The 27,149-nt window shown below is 40.9% G+C and overlaps 1 protein-coding gene and 1 long non-coding RNA gene across 3 annotated transcripts in view; one reads left to right on the forward strand and one right to left on the reverse strand.

Annotated features, from left to right (window-relative positions):
* The window catches only part of LOC138738883 (beta-1,4-galactosyltransferase 4-like), a 52,185-nt gene extending 46,731 nt beyond the window's left edge, over nucleotides 1-5,454 (forward strand). For both annotated transcript variants that reach the window (XM_069890017.1, XM_069890016.1), the window contains one exon: nucleotides 4,598-5,454. In XM_069890017.1, the coding sequence (XP_069746118.1) occupies nucleotides 4,598-4,781 (184 nt within the window). In that variant the 3' untranslated portion in view covers nucleotides 4,782-5,454. The remainder of the gene's footprint in view (nucleotides 1-4,597) is intronic.
* Nucleotides 1-26,774, reverse strand: part of LOC138738884 (uncharacterized) — a 50,371-nt gene extending 23,597 nt beyond the window's left edge. The window contains exons 1-2 of the long non-coding RNA XR_011341844.1: nucleotides 22,446-26,774; nucleotides 10,857-10,952 (exon numbers count right to left, since the gene is read on the reverse strand). This is a non-coding gene — a long non-coding RNA (uncharacterized lncRNA). The remainder of the gene's footprint in view (nucleotides 1-10,856; nucleotides 10,953-22,445) is intronic.
* Between the last annotated feature and the right edge of the window lie 375 nt (nucleotides 26,775-27,149).

The following is a 27,149-nucleotide window of genomic DNA, read 5'->3' on the forward strand; positions in this document are numbered from 1 at the left end:
TTCTCTGAAGTTTTCCTTAATTTATTTTGGATTATATGTAATTTGTTTGTCTTTTTTCCTTGTTGCCAATACCATTTTCTTAGTTTGCTCTGTCTTAAGCTGCCATGCTAAGATTTTGTGTGTTTTTTCACCTAGTTCATAATATTTCTGTTTTGTCTTCATTATATTCTTCTCCACCTTATATGTTTGTAATGTTTCATATTTTATTTTTTTATCCGCCAATTCTCTTCTTTTGGTTGTATCTTCCTTTATTGCTAATTTTTTTTCTATGTTTATTATTTCCCTTTCCAACTGCTCTGTTTCCTGATTATAGTCCTTCTTCATCTTGGTTGCATAACTTATTATTTGTCCTCTAATGAATGCTTTCATTGCGTCCCATAGTATAAACTTATCTTCCACTGATTCCGTATTTACTTCAAAGTACATTTTTAATTGTTTTTCAATAAATTCTCTAAAATCCTGTCTTTTAAGTAGCATGGGGTTTAATCTCCATCTATACATTCTTGGAGGGATGTCCTCTAGCTCTATTGCCAATAACAGGGGTGAGTGGTCCGATAATAGTCTAGCTTTATATTCCGTTTTCCTAACTCTCCCTTGAATGTGGGCTGATAACAGGAATAGGTCTATCCTTGAGTATGTTTTATGTCTAGTCGAGTAGTATGAGTATTCCTTTTCTTTTGGGTTTTGTTTCCTCCATATGTCCACAATTTTCATTTCTTGCATTGATTTAATTATAAATTTGGTTACTTTGTTCTTCCTGTTAATTTTTTTCCCCGTTTTATCCATATTTGGATCCAAATTCAGGTTGAAATCCCCTCCTATTAGTATGTTCCCTTGCGTATTAGCTACCTTCAAAAAGATATCTTGCATAAACTTTTGATCTTCTTCGTTAGGTGAATATATATTAAGTAGATTCCAAAGCTCCGAATATATCTGACATTTTATAACATATCTCCCTGCTGGATCTATTATTTCCTCTTCTATTTTAAATGGCACATTTTTGCTAATTAATATAGCCACTCCTCTTGCTTTTGAATTATACGATGCTGCTGTTACATGTCCTACCCAATCTCTCTTTAATTTCTTGTGCTCCAATTCAGTTAAGTGTGTTTCTTGGACAAATGCTATATCTATTTTTTCCTTTTTCAGTAAATTTAGTAGTTTCTTCCTTTTAATTTGGTTATGTATTCCATTAATATTTAGAGTCATATAGTTCAGCGTAGCCATTTTATATTTTGTTTATCTTCTCTTTCCGTTTTTCCATCATTACCTTTCCTCCTTTTCCATTTCTGTTTTCTTATTTTCAACTCTTTACCAGACAACATTCCTACAACATCCAACATTTTCCTTATTCTCCTATTTCTATCTTCTTTATCCCCAATCTCCCCTTCCCCTCCTGAGTTGTCCTTTATCCCTTGTCGGACAACCACATCTCCCCTCTCCATTTGGATTTGTGAATCCACTCACAAGCGTCAACTGATTTTGCAGTGACCGCTCTTTTCCCCCACCCAGCCCCCCCAGAAAAGATTTCACTTTTTATATGTCACAAAGGTCACTCTTTTAATTCCCTCCTTATTCTCTCTATTCCATTACCTTCCCTTATTAATTCTTGTCTATACTATCTATGTTTTCCTCTAATTACAGATACTTTCACGTATGCCCATTGTCTCTATTCACTCTTATACCTCTTTACCCGCATACATATCAATCGTGGTCATTTTTACCCTCATTACCCGTCTTCATCCCTCAGTCTATTTTTGTCTTTACCCACATACATATCAATCGTGATCATTTTTGCTCTCATTACCCGTCTTCATCCCTCAGTCTATTTTTGTAATTGTTCTGCAAATTTTCGTGCTTCTTCTGGATCCGAGAACAGTCTGTTTTGTTGTCCTGGAATAAATATTTTCAATACCGCAGGATGCTTCAGTGTAAATTTATATCCTTTCTTCCATAAAATCGCTTTTGCTGTATTGAACTCTTTTCTCTTCTTTAGGAGTTCAAAGCTTATATCTGGATAAATGAAGATTTTTTGCCCTTTATACTCCAGTGGTTTGTTGCCCTCTCTTACTTTTTCCATTGTCTTCTCCAGTACCTTTTCTCTTGTAGTATATCTTAGGAATTTTACCACAATAGATCTTGGTTTTTGTTGTGGTTGTGGTTTAGGGGCCAATGCTCTATGTGCCCTTTCTATTTCCATTTCTTGCTGTAGTTCTGGACATCCTAGGGCCTTAGGGATCCATTCTTTTATAAACTCCCTCATATTCTTGCCTTCTTCATCTTCCTTAAGGCCCACTATCTTTATGTTATTTCTTCTGTTATAATTTTCCATTATATCTATTTTTTGGGCTAGTAATTCTTGTGTCTCTTTAGTTTTTTTATTAGATTCCTCCAATTTCTTTTTTAAGTCTTCTACCTCCATTTCTGCTGCTATTGCCCGTTCTTCCATCTTGTCCATTTTTTTCCCCATTTCTGTTAAGGTCATATCCATTTTATTTATTTTCTTTTCTGTGTTGTTTATTCTTCTTCTTAAATCATTGAATTCCTGTGTTTGCCATTCTTTAAATGACTCCATGTATCCTCTAACAAGAGCAAGTATATCCTTTACCTTGCCTTTCCCTTTATCTATTTCACTGTATTCTTCCTCTTCTTCTTCCTCTGGGTTGGCCATCTGTTGTTTCTTTGATGCCCTTTCCTCCTCTTCTTTCTTGTTTCCATTGTCTTCTGTGGTCTCTTCTTGCTGCAGGTGTTCTGCAGCTGTCGTTGCCGGCTGTGGAGATCGACTCCCCAGCTGGTCCCCCCTCCCGTCGGTGTGTTTTTTTTCATGCGCGGTTGCGCACTTTTACTCGGCTCTGTGAGCCATTGTTGTAGTTCTTTTTCTACCGACCTGAGGTAGTGGGGTCCTCTCTCCACAGCGGGCCTCTTCGGACAGGTAAGGCCTTCACCTTTTTCCTCCGTTGTCTTCTCTTCCTCTCTTCTTTCCGTTGATTTTGATTTTTCTCCTTTTGTCTCCATCTTCTTTCCACCTTTATACTCACTTTTCTTTAACTTGTATTTCTGTGCCTTTGTATTTTCTCTTGTTTTTCCCGACTTTTCTGGAGAGGGCTGGAGTTCACCGTCCGGCCACTACTCCATCACGTGACTCCTCCTCTGTCGTAATAATTCATGCAACGAACCAAAAGAGGTCTTGTACTTTGACCTGAAATAGGTCTTCTACGCAAGGCTCTGTGAGCACGTTCCAGTATTATACCTTCCGGGAAATGTTCTTGACCCAACACCTGCGGAATCCATTCAGTAAAAAATTTTCTTGGGTCTGGTCCCTCCATACCTTCCGGCAAACCAATAATCTTTATCTTGTTCCGTCTGGATTGGTTTTCCAAATAATCAATCTTTTTCACCAAATTTTTATTTTGAGTTTGTAAGTCTTCGACCATTTTGGTCACATCAAAAACTTGATCCCGTATTTCGTCTATATCTTCTTTACACGACTTAAATTTATCTCTCACTTCAAGCTTAAAAGCTCCAAACTCAGCCATCTGTTGAGATGTATTAAACCTAGTACCAAATTCAGTCATAATCTTGAATAATACCTGCATTGTATAAGATAATTTAGATTCAAGATTCACAAAAATCTTTTCAATTGGAAGAGATTTTGGCTCAATAGATTCCTGCTTCTTCTCCAAAGGATCTTCTATTCCGTCCTTCATTCTGGTTGCCTTCCTTGTAGTATGACTGTGTGTGGAAACCCCAGCCACAGCCTCTCCCGCAATGACTGGAGGACGCTGGCCGGGGTTTTCCCCAGTCCATAATGTATTAAATTCTCCCAGTACATCAAGTTGTATAGGTTCTTGTATCTCAAGAGATGCAGTTTGCAGCACTATCTCTACAGCTGACAAATGCCTTTGAGTAACTCTTTGTTCTAAAGGCTGTTTGGCGCCCTCTTTAGGGGGCTCTACCGATGTAACATAGAGCTCTACATCCGAACACTGTACCTCTCTCCTGGGATCCATTTCACGCTGAGTCCCGGTGCCTTTTCTATAGGTAGGCTCCAAAACTTGAACTTTTGGAAAATGTAGTTTTTTTATGATCTGTTGTCGTTTTTGTTTGCTCTTTTCCACCAATTGTACCATCATAAGTTAAATTAACAGCACTGAAATTATCTAAACTTTTAAAGAATTTTAACGGGCATTTCTAGACAAAACAATAAGATAGAGTCAGGAGAGGACTGGAAGGCACATCTGATCCTTACGCCATCTTGCCACGCCCCCCCCAGAATCAAAGACTTGTTGATCCAAACCAAGGCTTTTATTAGCAAAAGACAGGAGCTCTTCACAGGTGGCCGACCAGTCCAGAATGATCCGACCTGGCTAGGGACACAACCCTTTAAGGCCCAGACAATAGGCGTGGCTTAGCTCTCAGCCAATCGCTGTAAGCACAGTCTAGATACAGTAACTATATACACTATGTACATTGGTGATAGATCTGTACTATCACACACAGTCTGCAGACTTTCTTGTTTAATATCACTAAAGTGATCAAGTTAATTTAAATTTAATTTTGAATGTATTCTATTGATCATTTCTGACCACTTTTACAGGTGGAACCTTTTGAGAAATGTATCCAAACAGTGGAAGGAAGATGGTTTGAACTCCTGTTCCTACAACATGATAGCAGAAGATCATCAGCCTTTGTATATTAACATCACAGTGGATATAGGTAGTCCCCATCACAATCCACAAGTTTCTAATAGAAATGCTCCTCCTGTTATTAATGGAATTTAGATTATTGGCTGTTCTTCAGCCATTGCATTGATTCACTTTAGTGCTAAATGATCAGATCTTTGGGTTGCTCAACTTGCAAAAAAAAAACTCTAAAAGTGACATTTTTTTATGTGGCCAGGGAATCAAAATGAATGGATAATGTGCCTTGACATTTTTAAATTGAAAAGAAGTCAGTCTGCTGGTTAATATTACAGTTTGGTAAATATGCAAATAGAAATCACTCATGAGCTGCATTCATTCAACTTTTAATCTGCGTGTTATGAATGTTATGATTGAAATTTGTAAATGATGATTGGGTCACCATTGAGCCTTGTTTCATGATGGATACTTGCCAGTACTGAATCGGCAGTAAATATGAGACAACAGTCGAAGAATGAAGAAATTAATACACCATCATTTTAATTTGTTGGGCTTATGTGCAGAAATTTTGAACATGATTATGAGTATAATGTTTTATTTCTTTCCGTGTACAGGTGAGCTGCTTGCAAAATTATTGGTTATTTTGTATGTGGAAAAGGACTGTTAACTGCTAGTATGTGCAACTATCTCTTTGGATTAGATTCCTATAAAGGTCTGATCTAACTCTTTCCATTCTGTGATCATTGGGAAACATTTGTAAAATGTTTTAAAAATATATGTAAATAAACTTAACTGAAGTTGAAAGGAGTCAAAATGCCATCCGTGTTAATATCGTGTAGTATTCTGTGCATAGAGCATCTTGAGGACAACCCTTTACTAGCGAAGTCCACAACAGGTTTTCCACCACCATTTATATTTGCTCATTGTAAGTTGTGTTACTACAGGGTATTAATGGCTAACTGACAGATAGTTAATGAATCATGTGGATGTGTAACTGACCTTGTTTTTAAAGTGATAGATATGACCACCAGTCAACTTGTAAACTAATGATGCTTCCTTACCACACATTATCAGGCCTACAAATTTTTATTCATTTATAAGAATGTGCAACAGTTCATCTTGTTGGTGAGATCTGTGATTTAGAGCCCAATGATGGTGAAGGGACAGGTATAAATCTTCAGTTCGTGGTTCCGCGTGATTGTTAAAATTTCTTTATGCCATTAAATACTCTTTTCTGGTTTATATTTTGTCTGCACAAAATATTATGTTTTAACATGGTTCGTTCCACCAAAGTTATGAAAGCAAGTTGCATGAAGTAGGATTTTGTTTGTCATCTGAATCCTTGTGCAGTCAAATTGAGTGAAAATTAGAAAGGCTAGTTAAATAATTTGTTCCAAAAATCTGTAAATTAATTTGCTTTGTTTTAGTTGCATCAAAATTACTTTAGTCCTTAAATTGGCTTGTCAAAGGCATTCAAATCCATTTGACTTTCTTCACATTGCTCTTCCAGTGGTGAATCTACACTTTACCTGTTCTACAGTGTGAAATACTGGAAAACTGTCAAATTTATTTAGAGGCTGAGATGGGAAATGGAGGCATTATTTGCAGATATTTTAAGAAGATTATGTATTTTGGAACTGGAAGAAAAATGAATGTGTTGTAAATTAGCCTTTTATGTCAAAATCTGGATGCATATTGAATCTAGAAGGAAATGTAATTGTTTTTTTATCTATTGGCCTTCAATTAACATTGTATAGACATGTTGCAGAAATGTTACAGGAATTGGTCTTCTCATTTAAGCTATAGTAATAATTTTTAGAAATCTGAAGAAAGTGGAACGTTGATGCATTGTTCTTATGTTCAGCCTATGATGTACTGTGGTTAATTGCACAATTTCATTAGTTATTCATTTTGCAACAGTAAAATTTCATTTGTGATGAGGAAAACTTGGATCAAAAGTGATATTTCCTTTTTCATGTTGTAGTCTGGAATATATTTGCATGCACTGGCCTGAAGAGGGTCTAAGTTGGAGTCTTTGACCTGCCCACCCTTCAGCTGAGAGTATAAGATTGCTAAATTTGCTCTCTCTGCATCCTAAAATGAATAGCTGTCATAATCATGAGTCATGGTGTACAGAATTCCAGAGTTTAGGAGGTGGGATCTAGAATACATCAAAGCTGGTTAATTTTGAGAGGAGTCACGTGATGGAGTAGTGGCCGGACGGTGAACTCCAGCCCTCTCCAGAAAAGTCGGAAAAAACAAAGGAAAACACAAAGGCACAGAAATAAAAGTTAAAGAAAAGCTGGTTAATTTTAACCAATGCTTGCCAAACAACAGTTAAACTTGCCCACAAATTTTTAAAAAAATCATACTTGTATTTCTCTTTTCTCTTGGAAAGATAGAATTTATGGTCTTCTAAAACAGTTTCTAAAATTTGGGACTATTACTGTTGTTCGAATCTGCTTCTGGAAGTTTTCCCTGTGCCTGCATAGGTTTCTTCCGGCTTCTCCAATTTCCTACCACATTCCAAAGACATGCAAGGTTCATGAATTCATTGGTCACATTGGTGTATTTGGGCAGCGTGAGCCTGTTACCACACAGTATCTCTAAATTTAAAATTTACATTCCATAATTTGGTGCAAGGTTAGCATAGCAGTTAGTACAACGCTATTATAATGGCAGCAACCTGGAGTTTGTACGTTCTTCCTGTTTCTGTGTGGGTTTCCTCTGGTGCTCCAGTTTCTTCCTACCCTTCATACTGGGGATCATAGGTTAATTGGGATTTTGGGCATCATGTGCTGCAAGGCTCTATTATGGTGCTCTATGTATAAATTAAATTATATCATAATCTGCCTGTAATGATTTTTTAAAATTTTTAAATGTTCAAATTTTATTTACAACTATATAGAGGCCATTTCTGGCTATTGAAACCTCTGCTGCTCAATTACACCTAATTAACCTACAACCTGTATGTTTTTGGAACCAAGGGAAAACTGTCTCAGCTCATTGGAGAATGTACAAACTCTTTACAGACAGCTGGATTCAAATGCGGGTCACTGGTGCTGTAACAGTGGCACGATAACCACAACACTAACCTGGCCGTCCTACTTCGTGCACAACTTCATCCTGTGCATAAATTGATAAAGCAGGAGCATTACCACAAAATCTGTTGTTTTGTGACTTGTTCTGAGTTAAGGAAATTGGGATAGTTGGCAGACATTTAACACCGAAGCACATTTCATTGGAACTGCTCCAAAGAGGAATGTAATTTACTCTACTGGCATTATGGTTAAGTCTTAATACCCCTGTGATGTAGCCATGAGCAGTCAGTCTTTTGAGTTGACAATCAGCATTTGGAGCTAGCCTCATTTCAGGTGAAGCCTTGTTCAGATGCATGTTGTCTTCTTGGCACGCTGAGATTTTTACCCTCTTATCTCCATTATAGCTCCCATATTACAGTGACAATGGAGAAGAATAAAGAATAACTAAATGTACGAGTACAGGTAACCCTCCAGAGTTGAGAGATTTTTCTCTTGGACAATTCACAAATCGTTACCTAAATCTTTGAATGCACAAAATGTGGAATCAGGAGTTTAGAAAAATAAGTATGAAAGGGATAGACAGAGTGGATGTGGATAGACTATTTCCGTTAAGAGGAGGAAAGATTAAAACAAGAGGACATGAGTTAAGAATTAAGGGGCAGAGGTTTAGAGGTAACATGAGGGGGAACTTCTTTACTCAGAGAGTGGTAGCCGTGTGGAATGATCTTCCGGGAGAAATAGTGGCGGCGGAGTCAATTGTATTATTTAAGAAAAGGTTGGACAGGTATATGGATGAGAAGAAGATGGAGGGTTATGGGCATTGTGCAGGGAGGTGGGACTAAAAAGGGGTGTTTGGTTCGGTGCGGACTAGAAGGGCCTAATGGCCTGTTTCCGTGCTGTAATTGTTATGTTATTATTACAATTTTATTCCAACTTACAATTGTCGCATGTGCAGATGACACTGTTTCACATGGGGTAAAACAGTGATGTGGACAGATTTCTATTAATGGAATTCTATCCTCTTTTTTCCCCCTCCCCCACCCTGCCCCTCCTGTAACATTGGATTTTCTATGGCTTAATGTGTGGTGGAGTATCCATGTGAAACTTGTCATCTTTACAATTTATAAACTTGTTTCAAATGTAACAAGGATTTTGGAAAATTAAAGCAGAATTGTTTTTTTTTACTAATTGATGAATAGGCTGGAAATAGAGATATTTTCCAGGGCATAGACATGAATCAGCAAAGTATGATTGTAAAACCAGATGATGATGTCCTGCTAGTTTTCTGTTACAGTTGACTCAAACGTAAAAGTACAACAAGAGTTATTTTGATTTTATCAAATAGTCTTTTCAGTTAATTGTCTAATTTCAACCTGAAATGTTATTCATTTGACCAAGCCTATCCTGTTGAGTTTTTTTTTCCATCATTTTCTGGATTTCCTTTAAATTTGCTTTTTTTTGGCAGTCTCATTTGGGATATATTAAGTGTTGTAAAATGCCACCTCTGTTATTCAAAGTTAGCAATCTCTTCAGTATATTGTGTGCCTCAGACAGCATTCAAGTGAAGATTTTACATTTATAAACGGAGCAACTTTTTTAAGCAAAATGTTAATGCACAAATGAATACTTCCTCTCAGCTAATGCTTTTGGTACCTTCACTATGGCAAAGCTCACATTTGTATTTTACTGAAACTTCTTTCCTTCTTTGGCTTGGCTTCGCAGACGAAGATTTATGGAGGGGTATGTCCACGTCTGCTGCAGGCTCGTTGGTGACTGACAAGTCCGATGCGGGACAGGCAGGCACGGTTGCAGTGGTTGCAAGGGAAAATTGGTTAGTTGGGGTTGGGTGTTGGGTTTTTCCTCCTTTGTCTTTCGTCAGTGAGGTGGGCTCTGCGGTCTTTAAAGGAGGTTGCAGCCCACCGAACTGTGAGGCGCCACGATGCACGGATGGAGGCGATATCAGCCCACTGGCAGTTGTCAATGTGGCAGGCACCAAGAGATTTCTTTAAGCAGTCCTTGTGCCTCTTTGGTGAAACTGAAACTAGTAATACCATAATTAGGCAAATTCTATTAGGAGTTTGGTCCAATCCTGCTTCGGGTGTTACTGGGTGGTGGTTATGGTGTAATCAGGAGGGACAATAGAGTGCAAATGCTGGAAGTTATGAAAAAAAAATTAGCGGAGCAATTTGTAGGTCATGTAACACCTATGGAGGGAAAGAGTTGGTTAACATTTTGGGTCAGTGCGGATACAGGGTCTCATCCTGAAACATCAACCATCCTTTTGCCTCCATAAATATAATCAAACTACAGGAGACTGGATGAGAGAAATTACATAGTCACCAAGACAACCAAAGTTAGAGGTTACAAATTCTGGCACATGGTGTATTAGATGGAACCCAAACTATTGGTGCAAATGTGGAGGATGGGTAACGGATTTGGGTTAAATGCACCAGTAGTGAGAACAGAACGATTAGTAAGACTAGTTCAAAAAATTTAGCAAGGCTCATCTGTAACTCAAAGTTGCATTGAAAATGCGATGTGGCCATGCTAATGAGCTGAGCAGAAAGTGTTTGAAAGAGTTCTCTGCAAAAAAAGTATTTAAAAGACGGTTTAAAAGCTCAAAACAGAATTTTATCATCAAAAATAGATAAAGCAAGTGCTAAACGACTGAGGCAACCAAGAATAAAAACTGAAGAATAGCTCAGCCAAAAACATTGAGTGGAAGCCTGATGAGGAATGACTCGGCAAGGGCTTTGGGACCAGCTGTAGCCTGCAGAGCTGGGGATCTAGCCTCCATCCTGAACACATTGGAAACTTTATCCAGTCGTTTTAAGAGTATGGAATCAGCGATGAGAGATACATCAGAGAAGGTAATGAAATTAAAGAAGTTGTGGATGACAAGTGAATGAATGACTTCTTCAGAGGCTGAGCTGGACAAAACAAAAGACAGGCTGAAGGCACTGGAAGAAAAAACAAAACTTGGGACACAGAAAAGCAAGGACTGATGGGCAAGATTGATCATATGGAAAATTTTAGCAGATGTAACAATGTAAAAATCATTGGACAGAGAGAAGGAATAGAGGGAAAAGACGCGGCATGTTTCTTTGAAATATGGATCCCACAAATGCTGGGACAAAACAAGTTAAATATAAAGTAGCAAATTGAAAGGACTCACCAGACTCTCGGACCCAGAAGAACCGGTGAACAGCGACCATGACCATAATAAGACTTCTAAGTTACTGGGAGAGAGATGCGATCTTGGGAGCAGCATCTGAATATTCAAAAAATAATAATGGCCCATTAGTGATGGACAATGCAAAAATAATGTTTTTCCAGGACTTCAGCCCTGCCTTGGCCAACAAAGAAAGGAATTTGATGAGGTAGAGACAACTGCAATCTAGAAAATTTAAATATTCAATGATTTACCCAACAATGCTGAGGGTGGATGTCTCAGAAGGTAATCAACGAGTTTTCAAGAATAAAGTGGAAGAATTTTTAAGAAAGTTATGAAAATATTAAAGTCGTCAGCTTAAAGGGCTGAAAAGACCATTTCAAAATGGGACTAACTGAAAGACATTTATGCCAATAGTACTGAGCTGTCTTGTTTTCACTGTTAAAAGAAAAAAAACTGGTTTATATGGAAAAGTCTGAAAAGACAGAAAGGTGGGAACTCTGACTTGGGGGGGAGGGGGGGGCAGAGAGATGGCACCCCGGGAGAGAAGCGATTTTAAAAGATGGCACCAAAGGGAAGGTTTCCTTTTCTTCTTTGGAAGAACCTGCGGGCTTTATTCACGGACTTCCAGGTACTATTGTCAACATCACCATCAGAGCTAGGGATGTGTGTGTTTCTTAAAGGGGAAATGTATATGTTGGAAGTGACTTTTAATAGGGAAATGTTATGACAATAGAAAATTGGGAAGATATTGTTATTCAATATTTGTGTGAGAAATGGTATGGATAAAACTAAAATTTATTAGTCTCAATATTAATGGGATAAATGGAAGAGTGAAGAGGAAGAGGGTCTTGGCATACTTAAAGAAATTAAAAGTGGATGTAATCTTTTTTGCAGGAAGCACATCTTACCAAATTGGAACATGATAAATTAAAATGAGGATTTGTGGGACAAATAATATTGTCTTCCTTGGTTCAAAGGCAAGAGGGGTGGCTATTCTAATTAATAAAAATACACCAGTGTTAATAGAAGATACCTCAATTGATTAAGCTGGAAGATATGTAATAGAACACTAACATTTATAGACCAGCATGGACATTTATGAATATTTATGCCCTGAACTATGACAATAAAGCCTTTATGAAAGACATCTTAAAAACAGCAGAGGGAAGACAAAATATATTAGTTTGGGGAAACTAATTTCTGTTTGTATCCAATAGGAGATAAATCGGCAAGAACAATAATGAGTGCGAAAGCAGCAAAAACCACAATTTCATATATGAAAGATCTAAATCTTTCAATGAATAGAGGCTATTAAATCCCACAGAGAGAGACTACTCTTTTTACTCAAGGGCACATGACTCACATACAAGGATGGACTTATTTTTAACATCTGCCCAGTTAAAAAGTAGAATGATAAAAACAGAATATCTAATGAAGCTTCTATCAGACCATTGTCCATTAACTATAGCCACAATGGAAAAGCAAGAGAATGTATACAGATGGTGTCTCAATACTACATTTCTTAAATGAACAGACTTATGCAAATTTATCAAGAGAAAGATAGAAATAAAACAAAAAATCTGCCATCTACTAATAATAGTTTTCTGAAATGGGACACATTTATAGCTTATTTAAGCAGACAAATTATACATAGTGACATTTTAAATATACAATATATTAAATTTTTTTCTCACAAATGCAACAAACAAAAACAAAACTGTCCCTCTCCCCACCCCATCCCCCTTCAAACATACAGATTCATTCACCATCAGAGCTTACATATATTTTAAATACATAGAATAGAGTTGGGGAAACATTTTGTATATATAGTTACTTTTATACACTTTTGTTCCTTTTTATTACTGTATTTGGGCCCCCATGTAGTCCAGGTATGACTGCCGGACCTTTACAAAAGATCGTATTTATTCTTTAAGTTGTATGTAATTTTTTTTTCCGTAGATATACAGCTGTTCATTTCCGTAGTCCATCGTGCTATAAGTAGTGCGGAGTCGGACTTCCAAGTGATTGCAACACATTTTCTCACTACAGCCAGTGCTATTTTTATAAATGAGATTTGATAAAAGAACACTTCTTTCTTGAATGAAAATTTCTTATCTGCATCCACTATGGAGAAGTGAAATACTATAAAACAAGGCACCATTGGAAGCAAAGGTAGAGTTTTGGAATCCTGACACAATTTTAAGATACTGTATTCGTTGGCCAAAGTTGAGGTGCCGGATGACTTGAGGACACCAAAAATGGTACGTTTAAGAAGAACAACCAGGATTAGCCAAGTTACTGAGGTAAAAACATTCTGAGAGAAGATTTGAAATGCAGTATGTTAGTAGTCAGGGATTTGGTGATAGCAATATGTTTTGACTAATGATAGAAAATACTTTGTTTTCCTTGGAAGGGTAGTCATTGCCTGGCCTGAGAAAACTTGTCGGTTACCAGCCCTATCTGAATGGGTTTATTGGAATTGCTGGGTGCAGATAAGGTCTGGATTAATAGTTGAAGGGTTAAGCATAGGATCAAATGCTGTGTGATCTTCAGTGAATATCCCCATTTTTGCTGAAAGGACATTGGTATAGCACCTGATGCTTTGGCCAGAGGAACTGTCTTGATAGCCACAATGATGTATTAGGGTTATTAGCTTCCAGCAGCCACAACCTTTGACTTATGATTGGAGGGTGAGATCTTCACCTTTGGCCAATTGAGGTGTTGATCTTCATGATAACTTTATTTGGGGGAAAGGAGAGATGGGCAGCATCTTCAACCCTCTCTCCTAGATATGATGTGCTTGTTTTACCTCAAAGCTGGCTTCCTTGGTTTTCAATTATGATCAAGAGGGAGTGGTCAGTGCAGGATGCAATTCTCTTGTTTTCATGATGCCATGCATCCCGGTTTGGCTTCAATGGTAGCCAAGTGTGTTCTGCAAACCCAGCCAAACCAAACTTGAAGTTCTCAATTACTTTTGGCCAAGAAGAGAAATCTCAACCCTATTTGTCAAATGTTAAGGGTAGGCCTCTTCCATAGTCTAAGACTTCAACCCCTTTTACATTGTCTTCATGACTTGTACAATGTATGTACATTGACTGATATCTAAAGCAGTATTAGACTGTGTCAGTCAAACTTCTGCCATTTTTTTGGCAGGGCAAAGCCACACCGAACAAGAGTGAGGTCTGAGCGCAGCCACTATCATCCTCTGCTGGTTTTGCACTCCTATTCTGCAGCTTGCTCTTAAAACCTGTATTAAATATTCTGGAATACAGTATAACATTGGCAGTGTTTTATACAAGTTTTGCAGCAGCTACTTTTACAATCTACATCTCTTCCATTATAAGGGATAATGAAGATTCTGGCTGAACTTCCAGTAACTCAGAAGAAGACAAATTTTGAGAAGCAGGAACATGCTGCCAAAGGAGATGGTGGAGGCAAGTATTCTTACAACATTCAACAGGTAGAGTATTTGAACCACCAAGTTCTGGTAAATGGAATTCGTATAGGTGGGCATTAGATGGTCATTATGATTATGGTGGGTGGAAGGGGTTGTTTCTGTGCTGTAAGACATTATGACTTTAATCCAACTTTTCTCACTTGTTGAGCAAACTCAAAGGGTATTAACTAACTTTTTAAAAAAAAGTTAAAACTCTGCATTCTATAAATCTGAAAAAATAAATACTCTACAGGCCAGGAAGTGCAGAGAAAGAGTAAAATTACGTTCATGTTTCAGGTCACTAATCATGAGGAAGGTTAAGAGTGTTCAGGAGAGAGCTTGGGTGAGCAGGAGGATGTCCTTGTGGCAATGGAACTGTGGGTTTGTTTAGACTCTTGAAAGTTCTCTGATTCAACTTCCATAACCTGCATATTAGTGTTTATTAAGGGTGAATTTAAACTGTTCAACAAAACATAATGGCATTTTTGAAAATGCAAAACTTGCAATAAATATGAAGCTGTGCAAAAGTGAACTGCTCATGTGGGAGCCTTCTCTGTTATATTAGATTATCAGAAGCTGTGTTGTTTTTCATTTGTTATCCAATGAATTGCTATGTTCAATCCAGTAAATTTTTTCTGAAAATCATCACTGATTCTATTATCTCATCTTTCTGCTACTGAAGTGTTGATCCTTTCCTGGTATTTGCCTATTGCAAGCGTTACGAGTCCAGAGGACCTCAAAACCCAGCAGCAATAGAAATTCATTAAGACAAATGGTTACTTAAACAAAATTTGCTTTTAACTTTCTTTAAGCATAAAAACAGGATCAAACTTTAACTTACTATGATTAACTTAACCTAACTTAACTCCCTTCTAATTCTAAGAGCACGTGTATGTAGTTTCCTGAACATATGTTCAGGAAAATCCTTTGATTCACAGTTCAATCTCACTTCTCCAAGTTGATCAGTATCAGGCAATTCTTATACTGTGCACATAATTTAACATTTATGAATTTTCACCAGGCTTTGGTGCTTAAAGGTAAATGGTTACTGTTCAGGAAGGTTCTTATTGGTTTCCTAGAGAGATTTGTTACTTGTTGGACACACACCAACTGATTCCTTCCGATCAGTCACTTCAGTGTCTTGCCAAAGAAACTTTCCCCATCACGGGTTTTCCAAATGATAACCTCTTCTTCCAGGTCATCACAGAGTTCCTCTTGTTTCCTTTATTTCAGGAGAAACAGTCTAGCCAGCCATTTCGTCTTGTAAGGACTACAAGGGTTTTCAACAGGCTCAACGCAGAACTCACAACCCATCTTCAAAATGGGGTGTTCAACAAGCCATCCAGTTTGAAATGTTGCAGCCTCCAAAATCTACTGCTGCTGAACTGCCACTGTAGAACTGAGAACTGAATTCTTTCTCGCGCATGCTCTCGCTCTTCGCACGCTCACTCTTCACGCGCTCACTCTTTGTGCTCCCGCGCTCCCTTTCTCTGTGTTTTCAAAACCACATGATCCCTCTTAGAGCAGCGAACTGCAATCAGACAGATTGTGGAATCAGTTCTTGCCTGGGCATCTGTGGCTTTAAAGACAATAGTCCATATACTCCCCAAGGTCAGTCCAATGAACACTGACCTTTCATAGGCAATCTTCAAAGTTTCTGTAAAGTCATAGTTCTTGCATTTCAAATGAGAGGTCTTTTCTGAAATGTTAATGTCTGTTTGTGAAGTGACCTACACACTAAACCCCCACAATCTCTTTTAAAGACATATTTAATGTATAATATAAAATATAATATACCCGATAACATAAGATGTTATTAACTAGAACTAAATAAAAAATAAAATTTTCAAAAAAAAAAACAGAACTAATAATTAAAACCCTTTCCACTGTGATTTGCAATAGCTTGGGCTTGGACAATAATCTTAGTGTAAAACAGTGCGAGCAGATGTTTAACAAAGGCAGCTTGCACATGTAAAGTACCTTTGAGGAAAAGTATTGCAAAGCTCATTGCAATGCGATAACCATTCCAACTTTGTTACCAGGCCACATGAGGTGACCCATTAAAACATGCTTGCTGGTGGAGAAGTTGTTTTATTGGAATCTTATTCGAGAATCCCAAATTTATGAACAGTCCCTTGGACAATGGCCAGAGAGAGAGGGAGAGTTAGAGGTAAAATCGATACAGTTTGAGTTGGAGATTAAAGAAAACATCTTGTAATATCAATTTGGAGTATTTGTACAAAAAGTGAAGGAGATGGGGTTGAGGCAAACCTGGGTTATGTCAACAAACTGGTGGAAACTGGCACTTTGTTCCAAGTATTTCAGGGGGATGTGAGTCTAGTTTTGATTTTAATTGGATTAGAGTGAAGTATCTGTCAGGAATTATCAGGCAAAACCTAATGCAAATTTGTTTGCACCTTTTTATATAGTTGTTTTCAAATCCTCAATGATCATCTGTTTTGTGGGGATCTTGTTCAAAATGGTACAATACTGCCACTGAATGGCCAAATAATTTTTGTGGCACTTGGGACAGAATAACCACGATGATGAGAATTTATTGTTATATGCACAAGTACAATGTATAAATGCAATGAAAGTGTTGCTTGATGCAGCAGTCCATTTATGAAAATTAAATGAACACCAATCAAGAATAATTAAGATGCCCAACTTATGCTGGACCAGCATGATTAACACGATTAATGTACAATTTAACTTCTTGCATCAGCTATACCTTATTCCACAAAAGTTACATAAATTCAAATTGGAAATATCAGACCAATATTTTCAATGTGGTCAAGAAATAGATACTTTTTTTTTGCATTCGACCTGGCCCTGCCCAAAAGTGAAGCCTTTCTGGGAAGATTTGTGTAATCTGGAAAAAAATTACTGGAATTCGATACACTCAGGCACCTGAATTATTTTTATTACGGAATTTAGAAGACTTAAGAGCTAAAATGAGGGTGTCAAACTATCAAGTAAAGTTTGTTAAGCTTGCTTCAGCAGTGGCCAGGAAGTACAGAGCAGTTAATTGGAAATCTGGTTGAGCCCACTGGAAGATAGAAATGCATAATTGTGTTCCCCTGGAGAAGATCACCTATAACCTCAGAAACAGGTATGATCCATTTTTAAGAATATGGAATTCATACCTAAGGTACATCAGGGTAAATCTTTAATGATCTCCCCTTCTGTTACTTCTCCCTGGTGCTCGCAGCACCAAGGACCCTGACCCTCCCATCAAGGGAAGCCAATCTTTTCTTTTTTTTATTCTTTCTCTTTTCTTGTTTCTTGGGGGGAGGGTTACTTTTATTTTGTTCTTCTTTCTCTTTTATCTTTTTCTCCCTTTGGTTCAACATGGGCATTGAATTTCCATTTTTGTAATATTATTGTAATTTTTCTTTCTTTATAATAATTGAATCACATGTTGATTCTTTTTTCTCACTTTAATATCAACATGCAGATCGACATTTGTATTATTTTTATATTATTAATGTTTTTCTTTTCGATTATTCTTCGTTTCGACTGCATATTCATTGAAAATTCTCAAAATGAAATGTAAAAAAAAAAGTATAATTAAGATGCTACAAAGGTGTACGTTTTACTTCAGAGCAATACCAGCTACTATTATTATGAGCCCAGAGAACCCCAAACCCAGCAGCAACAGACATTCACTAAGGCAAATGGTTCCTTAAACAAATGTTGCTTTTAATTATCTTTAAACATGAAAACAGGATCAAACTTTAACTCATTACTATTAACTTACTTCTCTGTAGTTGATAATCCAGATTTGTTTTGCAAAGTAACCTGCATCTGAAATAATGCTGAAATAAAGCCCAGTTTCCTCTATTAATTTTGCTAATTTCAATTTTAAAGTTCCATTTCCACGTTCCACTATTCTTGCTGCTTGTGGCTAGTGGGAGCAGTAGAACTGTTGATAAGTAATTAATTCTTGGCATAAATCTTTACTTAATTTTGTAACAAAGTATGGACCATTGTCCGAACTTAGCATTTCATTTAGTCCATAATGCAGGATAATTTCTCATAGCAAGATTTTTATAACAGTCCATGCAGTACTATTAGTCCCTCTGAAAAGTCATTTTGCTTCCATGTCTAGTAGACCATTTTACTGGAGAGGCAGAGGTGGGGGGTTTGGAAATTGCATGGAGACTCTAAGGTTCAGGTGGGAAGCTGACTTCCTTGCCTTGCAATTGGCCTGGCTGTTTGCCATTGATACAGGGTCAGTGGCACTGGTATGGGCAGCACACTTCATCACAGCCAGTGTGGCAAGGAGCTGGAGAGTTTTTAACAGATTTACAACAAAATGAGTTTTAATAATTCATGTAGCAGTAGAAGTAAGGAATTCCCAGTGTTCTTCTTTCTCTTTTATCTTTTTCTCCCTTTGGTTCAACATGGGCATTGAATTTCCATTTTTGTAATATTATTACAACTTACGACAAGACTAAGACAGTAAATTCATGGTCAGTAATGAGGTGAAAATGCTGCGATAAGGATAAAAATGTGTTTAAAAGGAATGTACTTAAAAAGGCGTTTATAAGATGTGTTCAGAAGGTGCCTAAAACAGTAGAAACTCATTATGTGAAAAAGGGTTAAATGGCAAAATGTTTTTAATTCATTCATTGTTTATTTCATTCTTTATTGGTAAGAAAGGAACCATAATAGTATTATAATGTCTTTGCCCATATCACCCAGGGGGAATTGTGGTTTGACCCTCATTTGAGGAAACATCGCTCGATCACTTCTATGATTATTTCTCCCCATTTTCAGATATGTTGTGGGTAGTCTACACTGGTAGAGTGGTTGTGATCATTCACTAAGATGTTTCAAGTGTCAAGAGAATATTGATGTAACATTTGGAGTAAGTTAAAGTGCAGCTTTGCTGAGTGTGTGTGAGCAAAGCCCCTGCGTGTTAGCAGAGCACAACCCGTAGCTGTGCCAAGTGATTCGGCCATGTGGTTAAGTCAAATGTACACATAAGTAAATGTATTTGAAAGTTGTTGGTATATTGTGTATTTAGGAACTTTGACAAGTTTTGTGAGAGTTTACTGAGCCATAGTTACATATTATTTAGCAGTAGAGAAAATGAGAATAATGTCTCAGAAATACTGTATATCATTGTCATTTACAGAGGATATGCATTCTTCCGTAACCGAGCTAGGATGTTGTTTGGAAATTTTTATATATTTGATAATTGGATTCAAGTAAATGCTTCCACTGAGGAAATATCACTTTTGTGATTTATTTCTCCCCATTTTCAGGGATGTAACACACTAGAGTCATGTGCTACTCCAAAGGCATAGCAAGAATTAGTGTAAATGTTAACACAACTGGCACTTAAAATGCAGGTAAGTGCAAAAAGTTCATCTTTTTGAGCAAGAGTCACTTCAATTTGAGATGGCTGTACTACAGCTGTCTTCACATAGACCCACAGCAAACAAAAGTGACTAAAACAGACCGTCGCCTTGGGTCTGCCCTCAGATTCTGCCCACAGTACCTACCCTTGAGATTGATGCAGCCAATATTACTTTACATCAATCTTTCCAAATTTACACCCAGCATTACATCGTGAATCTTCTCAGCTCCCAACAGACCCAGCACCTGATCCAGGCATGTCACAATAGCTATGAGACGCTCTTACTTGGCAACCCTCTGCTTACCTTCCACCATTCACTGACCTGCCTTATTCTGACCATGATTGCCTATTCCATAACTGCAATTTTACTACCTCCCAGGACAACTTAACTGATACACCACTCCCAGATGTCAACTTAATCTTTTAGGTAGATTGCAGCTCTTTTACTGATGAGACTGACCGGCATCACTCTAGCTTTGCCATTGTTTCTGATTCTTTTGTTTGCTGTGGGTCTGTGTGAAGACAGCTGAAGTGCAGCCATCTCAAATTGTAATATAAAGTTGGAAGGGGTGAGCGGCCCAGACCTGGTGCTTGGAACTATCTGATTCAAGGCTTTCAGGGCTGCTTTAGAGGAGGCATAAGGTCACAATAATTTAGTGTCGGTACTAACGTGGGGGATCTATAATCTGCAAAAATTAATTGATCCCAGGAAAGCTCTCAACTGCTTTGGTGTGTGTGTAACAGGAGTTTGGACAAACTGTGGTGGAACAATTGGAGCAATGCCTTGACAACACCAGTGGGTTTGAATCCCGTGCTGTATGTAAGGAGTTTATATTTTCTCCTGTGTCTCTGTGGGTTTTATCCAGGGGTTCTGGTTTCCTCCCTCCATTCAAAAATGTACCGGGGGTAGGTTAATTGGGTGTAAAATGGTAGCATGGACTCATAGGGTCGATTTGGCCTGTTTCAGTGCTGTATATCTAATTGGAGTACTCCATCCTCAACATTCATTGGAGCGAATTCATCCCTAACATCGAAGTACTCGAGATGGCAGAGGCCGACAGCATCTAATCCACGCTGCTGAAGATCCAACTGCGCTGGGTAGGTCACGTCTCCAGAATGGAGGACCATCGCCTTCCCAAGATCGTGTTATATGGCGAGCTCTCCACTGGCCACTGTGACAGAGGTGCACCAAAGAAGAGGTACAAGGACTGCCTAAAGAAATCTCTTGGAGCCTGCCACATTGACCACCGCCAGTGGGCTGATATTGCCTCAAACCGTGCATCTTGGCGCCTCACAGTTCAGCGGGCAGCAACCTCCTTTGAAGAAGACCGCAGAGCCCACCTCACTGACAAAAGACAAAGGAGGAAAAACCCAACACCTAACCCCAACCCACCAATTTTCCCTTGCAACCACTGCAACCGTGTCTGCCTGTCCCGCATCGGACTTGTCAGTCACAAACGAGCCTGCAGCTGACGTGGACATTACCCCTCCATAAATCTTCGTCCGCGAAGCAAAGCCAAAGAAGAAGAATCATGTCCTCAGTCAGCTTCCTGTCTGTTGCACTAATGAATTTTACTTTTTCTTGGCCCTTTTTTTCCTTTATGAGGAGGAATAACATAGCCCAAAGGATGCAGAACGTTCAGCAGAAATGGGATGTCTGAGTTATTTGCAGCACGGGATGGACTAGCCAGTTGTAATTTAAAATGTATGGCAATGCAAAATAGCCAGTAGATGGAACTAGAGAGCTGGTCTGGTGGATACCAGACACCGACACTGCAGGTGTGGAAGTACGGGCAGTCAATCAGATGCATAACCTGTGGGGTCATTGTCCCGAGCTAGAATCTGCTTCTTTTGTGTTTCACATGGGTGAGCAAATGTGTCAGAAAACTAACGGAGGGGAGCGTGGAGAGAAGGAAGTTCTTTTTCTCTTTGTGGATGGGTATTAACTACTCTGGGATACTACAGAGGAGGTACAGAAGGGGGAAAGAGGATGTGGAAGTGCATTGGCTCCAAGGGGTAATGGTGGGTACAGTGGGAGTCGGGGAATCCAATAAATTTGATTGCAATTGCTTCACTCAAACCATATCAGTAAGTCAGACATGGAATTTGCATCCCACAATGATTTTTTTCTGACTTTTTCCCCATGTTGTGACTCTTCTTTATCTTTTGCCTATTCTCTTCCACTTTAACTGGTTTTTCTTTTAAGTCTTTTACTGTCTATGCCAAATAAGGGGTTGTTCTTCACAATCAGCTTTAGCCGTGCTGAATCAGCAAAATTCACAATGGAATGAACTCCCCTCTATTTTTTCATAATTTTAAAACTCACATTTCTCACTAGCAGATTGCGACAAATGCGTATGGAGGTGGAGGGAGACCCCAGTGATCATCTGCCATTCTTATAGTCATGATATGATAGGTCATTAGTTAAGTGAACACCAAGGAACTTTGGGCTCTCCACTCCCTATAGTTTATTGATGTGAGGGGAGGGTGCTGTAAATAATTGAGATTTTTTTTATCTCTCCGCTTTGTTTCATTTCCCTATTTGTATCTGATTCCAATTGAATTGGTAACTGGTTTTACTGGTTTTCTTTCCATAATGAAATTAGATTAGATTCAACTTTATTGTTATTGTGCCAGTAAAATACAAAGCCAATTAAATACAATTAATATCCAACCAGATTTTTAAAAAAAATGCCATATACAAATAAATCATTGGAAATAAAAACAAGTGCATTCATCAAGAAACAATTATAAAAGTACTGACAGTACAATGTGAGTGCAGTACCTCTCAGCGCTGTGATTTAAGGTTCAGCAGGATCACAGCCTCGGGTGGGGGGTGGGGGGTGGAAATAGCTCTTCTCGAGACCAAAGGTTCCTGTAGCACCTACAAGATGGGAGAAGAGTAAAATGTCCATAGTTAGGGTGAGGTGCAACCTTGATGATGCTCTTCGCCCTGCCCAGACGACATTCCTGATAGATATTCTCAATGGTGGGCAGTTGGATGCCGATAATCCATTGGGCAGTTTTCACCACCTGCTGCTGAAGTGATTTATGGTTCGATATGAGACAATTGCCTCGCCACACTGAGATGCCACAGGTAAGTATGGTACTGTGGCGCTTGCAGGAGCTGAAAGGAATCACTGCTGCCACACCAAAGGTCATTAATGACTATTTTTATTCCTTTTAAGGGCAGCAGTCACCTGGTGCATTGTGATGTCATAATCGCTGTCCAGGGTGTGCACTGGAAGGAATGCTGGAGTCAGAAACCTCTGATGACACCATTTCCACATGGCTGCCCTGCCACGTGGCGATACAAGCGGGGCGGGTCGCCATGAGGATGTGCGCTGCCACACAACCACCCCCCCCCCCCCACAGAACCGTCTACGCATCCTGTTGCTTTGGCGGCTGGACCCGGTGCTTGGGCGTGGCCTTCTGCACCGGCTGTGATAAGTCTAAATGAGCAGCTTTTAAGTGGTCAGTCCACAGTAAACAGTTCTTCCCTGCCTAAAGTAAAAGTCCCACCCGACCGCCGGAGAACCTTGTACCATCCTTCGAATGGGTGCTGCAGCAGGGCCCTCTATGGTCCTCTCCGGATGAATATAAATTGCGCCACATCCAGATCTTTTGGTCGATGGGATGGTCGGGTGCTGTGGTACAATTGAGGTGGTGGGGTTAGATTGCCCAGTTGTTTACGGAGGTCCGCAAGCTGCTCATCTTCATTGTGCGTCGTCTTGGCCTCTGGGCCGAAGAGTTCACCAGGCAAGGAGAGTGGCGCGCCGTAAACCATTTCTGCTGACAAGGCTTGCATGTTCTCCTTGGGCACCGTTCTAATCCCAAGGAGAACCTGGAGCAACTCGTCCTCCCAGTCAAGGCTGGAAAGTCTTGCCATCAGAGTGAATTTTAGGTGTCAGTGGAACCTCTCTATCAACTCGTTAGACTGTGGGTGGTAGGCCGTGGTGTGGTGCAGTGTTACCCTTAAAAGCCTTGCCAACTGCGACCATAGTGCGGAGGTAAATTGGGCACCTCTGTCACTTGTGATGTGCGCCGGCACGCCAAAAAAGCGATCCACTGGCTGACCAGGGCTCTAGCACATGTCTCCGCTGATGCCTCATGGACCAGGATGGCTTCCGGCCACCTGGTTGCTCTGTCCACTATGGTAAACAGGTACCGCAATTCCCTGGACACCAGCACGGGGCCCACGACATCTACGTGGATTTGCTAGAACCTCAGCGTTGCCGAGTTGAAATGTTGAAAGGGCCTGCGTCTGCCTGTGGACTTTAGACGTCTGGCACCTGATGCAGTTGTGGGTTAGCGCTGCCACCTCCTTGAGGCCATGCCAGACGAATCGCTGCACCACCATACACATGGTAGTTTTTACTGACGGTGGCCGAGAACATGGTTAGACCTGTCAACCCTTGCCCTCCACTCCTGTGGGCGCGGTGAGCCAGTGGAGGTGTTGCAGAGCAGCGGCTGGGTGGAGTCAGGAAGCTGGCTATCCTTGAATTGGAGATCTGAGATGGCGGTCTGGAGAGCTTAAGTTTCGAGGTTGTACTGCTGGGCCTGTGCTAGTTGATCATAGTTGAGGCCGGGAGCTAGCATGCTGATGGCTGGGTGAGAGAGCGCATGTGCGACCACATTGTCCTTGCCCGCCCTGTGCCAGATGTCTGTCGTGAATTTGGACACATAGGACAGGTGGTGCTGTTGCCTGGCCGACCATTGGTCCTTGGCCATAGCCAGTGCTTGGGTGAGGGGTTTGTGAATGATAAAATGGTGAAAATTCTGCTCTTCAAGAAGTATCAGAGGTGACAGATGGTCAGGTACAGCGCCAGGAGCTTCCAGTCGAATGCACTGTATTTAAGCTCCGGCAGCCGCAACTGCTTATTGACAAAGGCCAGTGGGTACCACTGCCTGTCCAGCCACTGTTTCAGTACTATCCCGATCACCGTGGTGGAAGCGTCGACCTAGAGCGCCTTGTGCGCTTCCGGGAGCGGGTGCACCAACAAAGTAGACTCTGCGAGGGCCTATTTCATTGCAGTGAAGGCCTCGTACACCTCCTCCGACCAGGCCAGGGTCTTCTCTTTTGTCACGTCGCGATCAGCGCGAAAAGAAGGCGCATGATGCGGGTGGCGTTGGGGATGAATCTCTAGTAAAAATTTACCATTCCCACAAATTCCTGCAGGCCCTTGAGGGAGGAGGGTTTGGGAAAACGCTGGACAGGTGCCACTTTCTCTGGTGCCGGAGCTGCCCCAGATGCTGAGATGGTGTGCCCCAGGAACTGCAATGTCTGTTTCCCAAATTGGTATTTGGCCTTGTTGACCATGAGGCCGAATTCTGCCAGCCCAGTGAACAGGGTACGGAGATGGGCCTTGTGCTGTGGCTGGCTACCAGGATGTCATCTAGATAGATAAAGACAAAGTCCAAATCCCTACCCACTGCATCCATGAGGCGCTGGAACGTTTGGGCTGCATTCTTCAACCCGAATGGCATCCGAAGGAATTTTAACAAGCCAAAAGGGGTGATAATGGGAGTCTTTCTGACATCGGTGTGTACTGGGATCTGGTGGTATCTGTGCACCAGATCGACTTTTGAAAAGAACCAAGCACCGTGGAGGTTGGCCGTGAAGGATATGGGGGACGGGGTACCTGTCTGGAGTTATGGCGTCATTTAGCCATCTGTAGTCTCCGCAGGGCCTCCAACCCCCTGATGACTTCGGGACCATGTGCAGTGGTGTTGTCCATGCGCTGTCCAACTGCCGAATGATGCCCAGCTCCTGGAGCCTAGAGAATTCTTCCTTTGCCTGTTTTAGCTTCTCCGATAGCAGCCGCCTAGCTCTGGCATGCAGCTGGGGGCCTGTGATGGAAAACTCCATGGCGGGGGGAGGCGATGTCAAAGCGTGACTCCAGGATGGCAGGGAACTCACTGAGGATCTTGGCAAACTCATCTGGTGGTGGCTAATGTGGTGATTTTGGGTCTGTCATCGTCCACTGTGTCCAGGCGCACCGAGCGAAAGGTGCGGGCATTGATCAGCCTCCTGCCCCTCACTTCCACCATCAGACCATGAACCCTTAAGAAATCAGCCCCTAACAGCGCGGTGCCCACCGAGGCCAGGATGAATCTCCAAGTGAACTTTTCATCCCCGATCTGTATCTGTGCCCTATGGGTGCCAAAGGTCTTGATTGTGGAACTATTGGTTGCCCGCAGGATTGGACCGGGGATTCGGGTTCGAGTTTTCAGCACTGTGAGGGGAGGGCACTCAGCTCGGCCCCTGTGTCCACTAGGAACCTGCAGCCTGTGGACTTGTCAGTGATTAAAAGAGGCTGTTCACATGGCCAAACGTCATGGTCATCAACGACGGTTGGCCTGGCCGTTTCCCTGGAAGTCGCAGGGCTGGCGGGACTTGCGGGCTTTCACTCCCCAGCACTGGGGATAAAATCACCATGTTGACTGGGTTTCTTCTGGCTTGTGCTTGGGGGTATCCTGTGGACGGCGGGGCCCGGCTTGGAGACTTGGCTGAGGACTGCCTCGTTCTCCTGTTTTGCATGTCAGAAGGCATCTGCCCGGACTGCTGCCTTGCGGGGATCAGAAAAGTCCTCTTTGGCAGATGGAGCCGGATATCTTCTGGCATCTGTTCAAGGAATATCTGGCAGAAGAGGAAACACGATTCATGATCCTCTGCCAGGGCCAGCATTTCATCCATGAGGGCTGAGGGGCTGTGATCCTCCAACCCATCCAGGTGTAAGAGCCTGGAAGCACACTGCTGGGGAGTGAGGCCAAACTTCCCCAGGAGTAGATTTTTGAGGGCGGTATACTTGCCCACTGCTGGTGGCTGGTGAATGATGTCATCTACCCTCACCGCTGTGTCCTGGTCCAGCACACCCATGAAGTGGTAAAAATTTGTGGCGTTGGCTGTGATGTGGCAGAGGTGGAATTGTGCCTCCGCCTGCCTGAACCACGTCCATGGGCGATGGGGCTAGAAGGGAGGAAGTTTGAGGGCTACTGCGTTCACCTTGGCTGCGTCCATCGTTCGCTAAGTCCAGATAGTCATCTGGGCCTGTTGGGGTCACCACTGTGGCACTTGCAGGAGCTGAAAGGAATCACTGCTGCCACACCGAAGGTCGTTAACAACTGTTTTTATTCAAATTCAGCACGTCCCTTTAAGGGGAACATGAGCTCAGTCACCTGGTGCATTGTGATGTCACAATCACTGCCCAGGGTGTGCGCTGGAAGGGAGGCTGGAGTCCGAGAGAAACCTCTGACAACGCCATTTCCCCATGGCTGCCCCGCCGCGTGGCGATACAAGTGGGGCCGGTTTGCCATGAGGATGTGTGCCGCCACAGTACATCAGTAAAAATCCATCAATATCCTGGGAGAGAGGTGAACATTCTTCATGCTCTGCAGGAAATAAAGATGCTGTTGCACCTTTTTGATCAGGATGGAAGAGTTTAGGGATCAGGTGAAACCATCAGAAATGTGGAGACCAAGGAATTTG

This window comes from Narcine bancroftii, chromosome 7 (assembly GCF_036971445.1).
Source record: "Narcine bancroftii isolate sNarBan1 chromosome 7, sNarBan1.hap1, whole genome shotgun sequence".
Taxonomy (NCBI): Eukaryota; Metazoa; Chordata; class Chondrichthyes; order Torpediniformes; family Narcinidae; genus Narcine; species Narcine bancroftii.